This window comes from Giraffa tippelskirchi, chromosome 11 (genome assembly GCF_054371585.1).
Source record: "Giraffa tippelskirchi isolate mGirTip1 chromosome 11, T2T-mGirTip1v1.2.pri, whole genome shotgun sequence".
Classification (NCBI taxonomy): Eukaryota; Metazoa; Chordata; class Mammalia; order Artiodactyla; family Giraffidae; genus Giraffa; species Giraffa tippelskirchi.
The window spans coordinates 66,933,599-66,947,183 of NC_137285.1; the positions used below are offsets into that span (position 1 = coordinate 66,933,599).

A 13,585-nucleotide genomic window follows, 5' to 3' on the forward strand; every position below is an offset into this window, starting at 1 on the left:
ACATATACACTGATATAGAAGATGTCTGGTGCCATATATAAAATTAAGAATATGTGGGGAAAATATTTACAATGTATGAGTCAAACATGCTTATTTAACATTTTCATTTTGAAAAGAATGCAACAGAAAACAGACAAGGGTAGTAGAAAACATCAGATATGTTCCCATTAACATTAGAATTAAGATAAAAATGTCCACACATTATCATTCTGTTGGTTCCAACAAAATATTCAGATGAGAAAAAGTATATGGATCTTTATAGATGGAAAAAGTAATGAAAATTACCATTACTTCCAGATTATATGATTCAGTTCAGTTCAGTTGCTCAGTCGTGTCTGACTCTTTGCAACCCCATCGACTGCAGCATGCCAGTCTTCCCTGTCCATCACAAACTCCTGGATCTTGCTCAAACTCATGTCCATTGAGTTGGTGATATCATCCAACCATCTCATCCTCTGTCGTCCCCTTCTCTTCCTGCTTTTAATGTTTCGCAGCATCACGGTCTTTTCCAATGAGTCAGTTCTTCACATCAGGTGGCCAAAGTATTGGAGTTTCAGCTTCAGCATCAGTTCTTCCAATGAATATTCAGGACTGATTTCCTTTAGGATTGACTGGTTTGACCTCCTTGTAGTCCAAGGGACTCTCAAGAGTCTTCTCAAGCACCACGGTTCAAAAGCATCAATTCTTTTGTGCTCAGCTTTATTTATGGTTCAACTCTCACATCCATGCATGACTACTGGAAAAACCATAACTGCCGGAGACCTGCTCCAGCTGGTCAGGGTTCCCTCAGGATGGACGGCCTCGGCGATAAGAATGAGAAGACACAGCGAGTCGTGGTATTTCCAAGTGTCTTCTGACTTTATTGTTTTCAGGGCAGCTTTTATATTTTTAGTTGTACATAGAGACAAATGTAAAGTGTAGAGTCACGCCAAATCAAATCAATGGGTCAGCAGGTTTTAACCCTTATTGGAACCAGGACACTGTGTTTTTCAGTTACAAAAAGTTTAAAGTTGTTTACATCATCTTCTGGCTTTGAAGCCTGCTAACATCTGGTGACTCTTTTATTGATAAGGGTTGATCAGCCAGGACACTTTTGCATCAGGCACAGAAAGTACCAGGGTTACATTTTTTAAAGAATACAGGCACAGCAGATTATGACAAAGAAAGAATTCATAAACTCAAAGTTTCAAGGTAAAACCTGTTTTCTGTACTCTATCTTATGCCTTGAGCCTAACAGAGAAGAATGTGGTCCCATAAAGTCATGGCACAGCAAGCTGAAAACAATGTAGCGCCAAGGTCAGTGCTTAGCAAAATCACCAGCTGAATTAACAATCATCTTATTATTTGTATTAAAGCTAAACTTCTATTTATATAAATCTCTAACTATTATGTTTTCATTATATAGGCTAAATATGTTAAGAATAAAAGGCATAATGAGTAAATATAGACTAAGTAACAGTTTTATAAGGCAACATTTCTTATAATGCTTAACAAGCCTTTCTTTCTTACAAAGGGCTCTGTGCCCACTGGGGCTTTTTGTGTGGAGGCTCTCAATGCTGTTTTGTTTTTAAGGAGTAGTCAAGCACATTAGCTCCTAAGGCACAGGTACATTTATTAAACAAACCAATATGCTAGTAAGAGGAATTCAGATTAGCATACTCTATATCCTAGATAATTTTATTAAGGTGCTACCGTTCAGGGGCCTTGTCGATTGAGGTTTCAGAATGATCTATTTTAGAAGAGAATCAGGAAAGGCCTTTTGCCTAAGTCACGGAAAATAAGAAGAGATTTATTATAACAAACATCAGAAAGACAGATATTATCTTCAAGGTGAGCGCTGAGGCAGCCTTCCGAGAATCCCTGAGAGCTGAGAAGCCGTGCTCAAATCAGTCCTCTTCCTCATGACTCTGTCATGGGTGGGATTTCGTGGGCTGGCTCCCGGCACATAATTTTGACTAGACGAATCTTCGTCAGCAGAGTAATGTCTCTACTTTTTAACAAGCTGTCTAGGTTGGTCATAGCTTTTCTTCCAAGGAGCAAGCATCTTTTAATTTCATGGCTGCAGTCACCATCTGCAGTGATTTTGGAGCCTGAAAAAATAAAGTCTGCCACTGTTTCCATTGTTTCCCCATCTATTTGCCATGAAGTGATGGGACCAGACACCATGATCTTAATTTTTTGAATGTTGAGTTTTAATTTTTTCACTTTCCTCTTTCATCTTCATCAAGAGGCTCTTTAGTTCCTTTTCACTTTCTACCATAAGGGTGGTGTCATCTGCATATCTGAGGTTATTGATATTTCTCCCTGCAGTCTAGATTCTAGCCTGTGCTTCATCCAGTCCAGCATTTCTCATGATGTACTCTGCATATAAGTTAAATAAGCAGGGTGAAAATATACAGCCTTGACGTACTCCTTTTCCTATTTGGAACCAGTCTGTTGTTCCATGTCTAGTTCTAACTATTGCTTCTTGACCTGCATATAGATTTCTCAGGAGGCAGGTCAGGTGGTTTGGTATTCCCATCTCTTTAAGAATTTTCCAGTTTGTTGTGATCCACACGGTCAAAGGCTTTGGCCTAGTCAATGAAGCAGAATAGATGGTTTTCTGGAACTCTCTTGCTTTCTCTATGATCCAGTGGATGTTGGCAGTTTGATCTCTGATTCTGCTGTCTTTTCTAAATCCAGCTTGAACATCTGGAAGTTCTTGGTTCACGCACTGTTGAAACCTAGCTTGAAGAATTTTGAGCATTACTTTGCTGGCGTTTTAGATGAGTTCAATTGTACAGTAGTTTGAACATTCTTTGGCATTGCCTTTCTTTGATTTTGGAGTGAAAACTGACCTTTTTTGTCCTGTGGCCACTGCTGAGTTTTCCAAATTTGCTGGCATATTGAGTGTAGCAGTTTAACAGCATCATCTTTTAGGATTGAATAATATGATTGAATACCAGGAAAACTCCAAAAATCCTACTAGGAAAACTGTTATTAAAAAATATAGATAACCTGGAGGGATGGGATGGGGAGGGAGGTGGAAGGGGGGTTCTGGAAGGGGAAAACATGTACACCCATGGTGGATTCATGTCAATGTATGGCAAAACAAATACAATATTGTAATGTTAAAAAATAGAAAATAAACTAAAAAATATATATATATATATAGATAAAAATAAACATAGGAAGGACATTTTCACAAGACCATAATAGGTACTTGGTTCATACATCTTGCCTAGATCAGACCCTCTCTTTGAATGGTGGTCTTTTTTTCCCCCATAATAATTTCTAATCAATATTTGCTTTAATGAAACAGAAAAGAATTACAGTGACTGGACAACCACAAAAAGAATTTTATGTTTTTGCTACCTGTGAGTATATAAATATGCTTTTGGAATTCCTGGAAAACAATAGAAATAGTAGCATTCAGTAAGATAGCTGGGTGAAAACTTAACATATAAAAATGCATTGCTTTATACAGATAAGTACCAATTAGAAGATACAATTGAAGAAAAGTCCTCATCTGTAATACAAATGAAAAAAGATTAAATAATCCAAATCTTTTTGAAGAAAACTTAAGAACATTACTAAAAGTTACAAAAGAAGACTTGAAAAGGCATGGCATGTCCTCAGAGTCTTGACACCATAAACATGTCTGTTTTTGTCCAGGCAATCTATGAGAGGACTAATGCTATAGAAAACTGGGCTCATTATTATAATAACAGCAGCAGTTAAATACTGTCCATTAATAATCAGATCAGAGGGATGGAATAGGAAATAAAGAAATAGCCCAAAGTGTGTATGGAAATTTAGTATATAAATTCTGATACTTAAAATCACCACAGAAAGGCTAGCTCAATCACTAAATGATATTAAAACCACTGGGTAAAGCACCAAAGAAAAAACTTAGGTTATTATCTCTATCTTAGAATTCATAGCTTCTAAATCCAGGTAATTCAAAAATTAATGTTTTAAAATGAAACTATCAACATATTAGAAATAAACAATGATTATGTTTTTACAATCATTTTAGAGAGGTGAAATCTAAGACCTTTAGGATTGGCATAGAAGCCATAAGTGAAAAGCCTGATATATTTAACTGCATAGAAATTAAAACTTTCCCTCGGGAAAAAACTGTTGTAAGGCGATCATGGCAACAGTTTTAGGACAAATAAGAAACTGGGTAAAAATTATCTACAATTCAAGTCATAGGCTAAGAATTTGAGTTATGATTAAGAAATATATATTTGGCACAGAACACCTGATAGCTTACTGTGAATGATGTCAAATTCATGATCTCTGAAGATATAGCCTTGGGACCACGAACTAGGCTTGATCACTCAAGAGCTTTTGTGTAGCAGCGTTTTATTAAAGTATAAAAAAGGACAGAGAAAGCTTCTGACATAGACATCAGAAGGGGGACAGAGAGTGCTTTTATACTTTAAATACTTTTCATATGCTTTTTAATTAGTTATTACAATAAATCAAAAGACTGTCTCAAAGGTCTTACTAGTGGGTCTACTCCCACAATTTACATTTTAAAATGACAGGATTGGAACTAGCAATAGAAAGATCTTACCAGACCCACTCCTATAATATACATTTTAAGATAACAGGATTAGTTAGAAGGTTCTCAAGAAGGAAAATCATGTCCTTAAGCAGGATACATTGTTGTTATATATAATCCTTAGTACAGAGCTTAAGCTGAGTTGTTTTGTTGTGTAATCATCAGCTCTGGGCTTAAAGAAAAAAACAAAAAGTTTTATGTGACTAAGACTAAGGAAGGTAGGAAAAAGTTTGTCCTCTTCTCCTCCTTGGGAATTCCAGGCTCCTATCTCCTCCTTGAGAGCCCCAGACCACTCTCTCCTCCTCGGGAACCCCAGACATCTTATCAACCTGCCTAGAAATTGACCCTGTCACATCTAAAACCCTTGAAATTTCCTATGTGATAAGACCAACGGGAACATCTTGTTATAATATTTGGTCTGTTGTCATCATTTCTTGAATAGCTCCAAAGGTATTGAAGTGGAAGGATAACAAGCCCCTTTCAACTGCAGTTGAGCTGATGTTCCAAAGGTGACTCTTGGAAAGACCCTAAGGATTGGGTTTTGATGCCTTGGAAAGCAAGCAGGTGATCAGAGGACTGGAGCTTCCAGCCCCTTCTCTACCAGCCTCCGGGGAGAGACAGAGGATTGTGGTTGACTCAGTCACCAGTGGCCAACGATTTACTCATTTGTGCCTCCATAAAACCCCAAAGGATGGGGCCCAGGTGTTCTTGGTGAGCACTTGGAGGTTGGAGGGGGTGCTGTGCCCAGAAATGGGTAGAAGGGAGCTCTGTGCCCCTTCCCACACATCCTTTCCATCTGTCTGTTCCCAAGTTATTCCTTTTAGAGTAACCTGGAAATGTATTAATAGTAAATAAAGTGTTTTCCTGTGCTCTATGAACTGCTCCAGGAAATTAAAGGAAACCAAAGAGTGGGTTTTGGGAAGCACAAGTGACAGCCTAGGCTTATGATGGTTTCCCAAGTGTGTGGGAATGGAATTGGGGGCAGCAGCTTTGTGCAACTGGACCCTTAAACCTGTGGGAGCTGATGCTATGTCTCCAAGTAAGTGGTTTCAGAATCACAAATTGTGGGATGCCCAGCTGACATCGCAGAATTGTTTGACGTGTAAGAGGAGAGAAGACACATGGGGTTGGGGCGGGGTGGATAATTCCCCTTACACAGACTAAGAGCAGAATTCTCTAACAGAAAAAGAATGACTGCCACAGAAAGGGCCAAGTATATGAACAACGTATACAGAAAAGGAAACAAATGCTTTATAAGCCTTTGAAAAGATGACAAATCTGTCATAAGAAAAAATGCAAACCGACCTCCACTGTGACAGCAAGCCAGATATGTGAACGTGTTACTCCTCTGTGAACAAGGGTGTGGGAAACAAGCATGTTTCTGTCCCTTTGGAACCTGTAATTGTAGAAAGCAAATTTTAAAATATCTGTCAAAATCACAATTGCATATGTCCTCTGACTCAGATGGTAAAAAAATCTATTCCCAATGCGGAAGACCCGGATTTGATCCCTGGGTCAAGAAGATCCCCCGGAGAAGAAAAGAGCAACCCACTCCAGTGTTTTTGCCTGGAAAATTCCATTAACAGAGGAGCCTGGTGGGCTACAGTCCATGGAATCACAGAGAGTTGGACATGATTGAGTGGATAACAATCTTGACCCAGCAATACCACTTACAGGAATTCATCCCAGGTATATACTCACACTGTTATAAAAGCATTAACTGAATGATTATTTGTTTTAACCCAAATTAGGATACAAATTAAATATCCATCAGGTGAAGAATGGTTAAATAATACCATCAAAAAGGACAAGGGCAGCCTTCTGCTGACTGAAGAACAATAATGTCTATATATGTTTTTGAGTAAAAACAGGGTACAGACTAGATAGTATGCTACTGTATGTGTAAAAAGGAGATATGTGTGTATTTTCCTTATATATGTCCTGTGCTAAAACTGTAAAAACTAATATCTCTTTTACCTCTGAGAAGGGGGATTAAGTCAAAATGAAACTTCATTGTATCTCCCCTTCTACCTTTTAAATTTTGAATCTTGATTTTTATACCTATTGAAATATTAAATTTCAGCTTTAAAAAAGCAACTGAAGTGAAAGTCGTTCAGTTGTGTCTGACTCTTTGTGACTCCATGGACTATACAGTCCATGGAATTCTCCAGGCCAGAATACTGGAGTGGGCAGTCTTTCCCTTCTCCAGGGGATCTTCCCAAAATAAGCAAAATATAAATATATGCAGTTTGTAGATGAAGCACAGTGGTCAAAACTACAGGCACATCTCAGAGATGTTGTAGTTTCAATTCCAGACACCACAATCAAGTGATTATCACAATGAAGTGAGTCATAGGAATGTTTTGGTTTCCCAGTGCATATAAAAGTTATATTTACACTATCATCTTTTACATGTGCAGTAGCATTGTATCTAACAAAATAATATACATACTTTAATTAAGCAACACTTTATTACTAGAAAATGCTAACATCATCTGAACCTTCAGCAAGCTGTAACATTTTTGTGACAGTAACAATGTGAGAATTACCAAACTGTGATGCAGAGATGCAAAGTGACCAAATGCTGTTGGAAAAATGGTGACAATGATTTACCATGGTAAAACAGTCACAATTATTAATGGAAAATCCCATGTTCAGGTAACTGTAGAGACATCTGCCCAAAGAGCTGAGTTAAGAGCAGTTATTTGGGCTTTTCAACATTTGAGAGACCACGCCTTCAATCTTTTGACTGACTCCCGATATATTGTAGGGTTGTTCCCTCATATTGAGACTGCTAATATTTCGGAAAATAAGACTACTATCTTCTCCTTGTTATTCCATTTACAGAAAGAGATTAAGCATAGAGATAAGAAATATTTTGTGGGACATATTAGAATGGGACCCATTCTGGCTTGCCCGGCCCTTTACATGAGGGAAATGCTTTGGCAGATGCATTAACTAAAGTAATTGCTTTAAACTTACATGCAAAGATTGACAAGGCTAAAAATTCTCACAAAATTCACCATCAAAATGCAGCTGGTTTAAGGTATGAGTTTCATATCCCTAGGGAGGCAGCTAGACAAATAGTTAAGTTAGGTCCAAACTGCCCAACATCTAATCCATGTCTACCATTAGGAGTAAACTCCCGAGGCCTTAGGCCTAACGCTCTCTGGCAAATGGACGTAACTCACACCCCGGTCTTTGGGAAACTGTCCTTTGTGCATGTTGTCATGGATACCTTTTCTCCTGTTATTATAGCTTCTGCCAGATCAGGTTAAGGAGCAAAAGATGTAATTCAGCTCTTGTTTCAATGCTTTGCCCAAATAGGACTCCCTGAACAGATAAAAACAGATAATGCCCCAGCTTATACTTCTGCTGCCTTTAAGAGATTTTGTCAACAATTTTCTATAGTGCATTCAACAGGAATACCTTATAATCCCCAAGGCCAGGCCATAGTGGAAAGGGCGCACCAGACTTCAAAAAATCAGATAGCTAAATTAAGACAGGTAGAATTTAAGTATTCCTCTCCACATCATGTTCTACACCATGCTTTGTTTGTAATTAATCATTTAAATGTAGACACACAGGGGCAGACTGGATTCCTGAAGGGGCTGCGACTTGGTCAAGTGGAAAGACCTCCTTACCGGAGAGTGGAAAGGGCCAGATGCGCTGTTAACTTGCGGGAGAAGGTATGCTTGTGTGTTTCCGCAGGATTCCACTTCTCCTGTTTGGATTCCTAACAGACTGATTAGACATGTCCAGCCCCATGAGATCTCCAAGATCACAAAGACCCCTGAGGTCACTGAGATCCCCGGAATCCTGGAGTCCGAGACCGAGGGAAAATGGGGAGATCAGAAGCTCGTCGAGTCCGGACCTGAGGGAACCAAGGAGAAGCCGAAGGGCGAGTGACCCTTCACCCGAGGCTTCACTGCTAGTATATTGCTTCAGGCACCTGGCGCTTCAAGAGAGACATGCTGATCGAGTCCAACCGTATTCTGCTCCACCTCGTCGCCGTCATCGTACTCAAGCAACTACCCCCAGCACGGTGCCAACATGGGGTCAGCTGAAACACCTCGCTCAGCAGGCTGAAGAATTAATAGAAAGGGGGAAATATGAGGCCACTCCTATGATAATGTTTGTGGCTATGCTTGCTGTGTTGGCTTGTCAGCCGAGGCCCTCCAACACAGAAAAAGTTCATTGGGCCTATTTGCCTAATCCACCTTCTTTTCAGCCTGTAGATTGGATGAATGAGCCCATTCGTGTTTTTGTTAATGATACTCATCTTTTGGGCGAGGCTTCCATCTATCCTAATATGGTGGTCAGCACTCCCTTCAATTTTTCAGGCGTGCCCATTTATCCACGTATTTGCTTTGTCATACCTTCCTCCTTACTAGGATCAGTTCTGGTTTTGAATGGATGTGTTAGAACTTCCTTGAAAGGCATGCTTACTGATTCTCTGAGAAGCAATGGCAAGAGAGACTTTTGGTCCTTACAGCTGCTGATGCCGGGGGAACAAGAAAAACAATATGATGCCATAAAACAGGCAGCTCCTCATTTAAAGGCCTTTCCGAACTGTACACTCCACCCCCCAACCCCGACCCCGGATTCTGATGAACAAGGACTACAGGCCTGGGAAAGCATAAGCAGAATTACTGGCTTTCCTGGTTGGAAAGAATGCATGTATGCCCTAAAGTTATTTATTCCCATCGTTGCCACCAGACATTTTCTGATTGAATGGGGGTGCCCCTACCTTTTGGATCAACGATTGAATTTAATTTTTGAAGAATCTTATAGATCCATATGGAATGATTCATTTATCCCTTATCCTTTAGCAATTACTGGGTGGTATGTTAATGGATGGGTTCCTCCTTTAGTGAGTTTCGATGGAACAGGTCCCATGCAACCAGAATTATGGAGAGCATTGGCTGCTATGACACCTGTGATTTTACACAGACCTTTAAATGAACAAAGATATATTGTACGGGCCTGCGTACATTCTCCCTATGCCTTTCTGTTGGCCAAAAATCGGAATGATTTGGGAGTTTTTAAAGGCGAAACTGTTTATAATGTTGAATGTGTGAATTGTTTTATATCAAATTGTGTTGATGGGAATGATTATAGTAATTATAAGGCTGTGATGATTGTAAAGCAACCACCATATTTGATGGTTACTGTAAAATTAGAGGGACAATGGTTTGATGATTATACATCAAAAGTTTTGTATGAATTTAATGGCTTAATTTCTTGACCTAAGAGATTCAGTACAACTCTGCTTGTGGGAATAACTGCCTTGATTGCCATAATTGCTTCAGTTACAGTTTCTGCTGTTGCCCTGTCAAAAGAAGTACATACTGCCTCATTTGTCGATCACCTGTCCAAAAATGTCTCCGTGGCTCTTACTACACAGGAAATTATAGATAGGAAGATAGAAAATAAGGTCAATGCTTTAGAAGAAGCAGTCCTGCTTAAAGGGCAAGAAATTACAAATTTAAAAATTAAGTTGTCTTTAAGGTGCCATGCTGAATTTAAATGGATGTGCATTACCCCTCTAGAAGTGAATGATTCCATGCATTCTTGGGAACGCATTAGGAATCATATTTTAGGCGTTTGGAATCACTCAGATTTTAGTATTGATATTTCTAAGTTACATCAGGATATTCAAAATATGAAGCAGGCAGAGTCTGACTTTTCCTCTCAATGGCTTTCTAATTCCCTTTTTAAAAATCTGGAGGGATATCTTTCCCATGGATACTTTTTTACAATAATGATTAATGCAGCCATATGCTTATGCCTATTGGTTCTGATTTGTCTATTAGCCCCGTGCCTTTTCAGAATACACAACTGAAGTGTTTCTGCTTTATCTACTGAGTTTCACACTTATGCTCTAAAAAATAAGAAAGGGGGAGATGTCGGGAGCCACGTTAGGCATTACTGACAAAATGGAGGCACGGTCCCAAGCCCCTCTCCTCATCCCGCAGGCATGGTCCTGGGATGAAGGAGTTAGGTCTTGTGATTCTGACTTGTCCTTTCCTTCCTCCGGTTGAGTTAGCTGGAAAGAATGGCAAGGTGCTTATTGTTCTTGTGAGGAGCATGAGAAAGCACAAAGCCGTCTGCTGTTATGCCCAGGAAATAATCCATAAAGTTGACTATTGACATTTGTTCAAGGATCTTTACAAAGAATGTTCCAGGATGAGCACATAGGCTGCAGCTTGAGGGCATGGGAAAGATTGTTATCTGAGACCTGCTTGGGAGGGAAATGTTTATGGCCAAAGAAGTTTGCCGAGTTTAGGGTTTAGGAATAATTAAGAATAGTTAGAAGCTAAAAGTTTAAGGAATGTTGTAGTGTTGGCATATTTTACTATAGCTTATAGAGACTAGGAATTTTAGAGATACTAATAGCTAGAAGTCTTTTTAGGAGATAATGAGCTTAGGATACTAGGGGCTAGCAGGATTTAGAAAGATGAGAAATAAACTGAGGAATGTGGTATGCAGCCCAGAGACAAACATGAGTTACAATGTAATCACAAGGACACTTAAGAGGGAACTCTGAAGGGCAACAATGATTTATGGAGACAGTAAATCTGGGCGAGGGGGAACTGAAGATGGCAAACCTCTGACCTAATGCTTTTGTAAAAGTATAAAAGAAAATCTGGTGCTTGAAATAAACATGCAGTCCCACACTTTGAGTCAGAGGCTGCATCATCCTCCGCCGACACTGCTCATCCCTTCAAGCTGATTCCCTGGCTGCTTGGAGCTGGACTCCGACATATGCTGAGTTGGGTTTGTTCCTATTTTTCACTTTCTCTGGAAGAATTAATGTGTTTTATTTCTACAATCCAGCCTGGATATATCTGTGAGAAGCTGATCCAGGTGGGAGGGAGGCAGAACCTACCTATAAGAGAACTGAGGAATAGAGAGAGGGTCATCTGAAGGAAACAAAGTCAGAATGTGTAGGACTTTTACTACCTGGCTCCTTTCCACACAAAAAGGACACAATGTCCAGTCTGGAGGCCTGGGGAAACTTCCTGACCCTGTGTCCATGCATGGCTGTCTTCCCTCCTACACCAACCAACACTAACCACTAGAACTGCGTGAACTCCATTCTTTGTCCTTTCTGGCTCTTTTGTTGTAATTGTGGGACCCAAATAATTGAGGACCCAAATCTCAATTACTGCTGCCTCCCCCTCAAAGTACTCACTATTTCAGGGCTGGAAGTTGCACTGAGTGTGGTTGATCATTTTTAGAAAATAAAGGTGGGAATACTTCCCAAGGCATTTTGGAGCCCAGCACATCCCTGATACCCAACTAGACAAGCACATAACAAGAAAATAAAATTGCAGGCAATATCTCTCATGAACACGAAACAAAAGTCTCAACAAAATATTAGCAAATTCATACATGAGTGACATATAATCACTTTCTTGTTGTGCGAGCTTTGTAGTTTACTTAACTGCTCTGAACCCCATGTTAAGTCATTCAGTCCTGGCCAACTCCCAGCAACCCCATGGACTGTAACCCTCCAGGCTTCTTGGTCCATGGGGTTTTCCAGGCAAGAATACTGGAATGGATTCCCATTTCCTTCTCCAGGGGATCTTCCTGACCCAGGGGTCAAACCCACATCTCCTGTGTCTCCTGTATCGGTAGGTGAATTCTTTACCACTGGGCAACCTGGGAGGCCTACTTTCCTCAAAACAACAACAACAACAACAAAAACCTTCCTGAGGACAGTGCTTGGAGATCTGTTACAGTGCTTCCTTTTCTCAGTAGTAAGGACAGGGTTTGGGCCTGCCAAACTCTGCGTGCCACCAGGAATGGCCACTGGACTAAAGTAGGCATGTCACCTAAGCAGAGATAAGAAAAGCTTCTTGAGTGAAAAAAGCAAAAAAAAAAAAAAAAAAAAAAAAACAGAGGAAAGACTATAGATATCTTCAAGAAAATTAGATATACTAAGGGAATATTTCATGCAAAGATGGGCACAATAAAGGACAGAAATTATATGGACTTTATAGAAACAGAGCATAGTAAGAAGAAGTGGCAAGAATACACAGAAGGATCGTACAAAAATTGTTCTTGATGACCCAGATAACCACGATGGTGTGGTCACTCACCTAGAGCCAGACATCCTGGAGTGTGAAGTCAAGTGGGTCTTAGGAAACATTACTATAAATAAAGCTAGTGGAAGTGATGGAGCTGACCTAGTTCAAATCCTAAAAGATGATGCCATTAAAGTGCTGCACTCAATATGTCAGCAAATTTGGAAAACTCAGCAGTGGCCACAAGACTGGAAAAGGTCAGTTTTCATTCCAATTCCAAAGAAAGGGTTAGTTGATCTCTGGTTCCTCTGCCTTTTCTAAATCCAGCTTAAACATCTGCACAACTGCCCTCATTTCACATGCTAGCAAAGTAATGGTCGAAATTCTCCAAGCTAGGCTTCAATAGAATGTGAACTGAGAACTTCCAGATGTACAAGCTAGATATAAAATAAAGTAGCACGCTTTATTTTCCTGGGCTACAGAATCACTGTGGTTGGTGACTGCAGTCATGAAATTAAACTTGGAAGAAAAGCTATGACAAACCTAGACAACATATTAAAAAGAGCCATTACTTGGCCCTCAAAGGTCTATATAGTCAAAGCTATGGTTTTTCCAGTAGTCATGGATGCATGTGAGAGTTGGACTGTAAAGAAGGCTGAGCACCAAAGACCTGATGCTTTCAAACTGTGGTGTTGGATAAGACTCTTGAGAGTCCCTTGGGCAGCAAGGAGATCAAACCAGTCAATCCTAAAGGAAATCAACCCTGGATATTCTTTGGAAGGCCTGCTGCTGAAGCTGAAGCGCCAGTATTTTGGGCACGTGATGTGGCGAGCCGACCCGTTGGAAAAGACCCTGATCCTGGGAAAGATTGAAGATAGGAGGAGAAGGGGACGACAGAAGACAATATGGTTGGATGGCATCACTGACTCAATGGACATGAGTTTGAGCAAACTCTGGGAGATGGTGAAGGAGAGGGAAGCTTGGTGTGCTGCAGTCCATG

The 13,585-nt window shown here is 40.0% G+C and overlaps 1 protein-coding gene across 1 annotated transcript; it reads left to right on the forward strand.

The window, feature by feature from the left end:
- Positions 1-6,016: 6,016 nt before the first annotated feature.
- Positions 6,017-11,232, forward strand: LOC145526946 (uncharacterized). Its single transcript, XM_081543934.1, has 2 exons — positions 6,017-6,241; positions 8,132-11,232. Exon 2 carries the CDS (start codon positions 8,307-8,309, stop codon positions 9,798-9,800), a length of 1,494 nt encoding a protein of 497 aa, XP_081400060.1. The 5' UTR covers positions 6,017-6,241; positions 8,132-8,306; the 3' UTR covers positions 9,801-11,232.
- Positions 11,233-13,585: the final 2,353 nt, after the last annotated feature.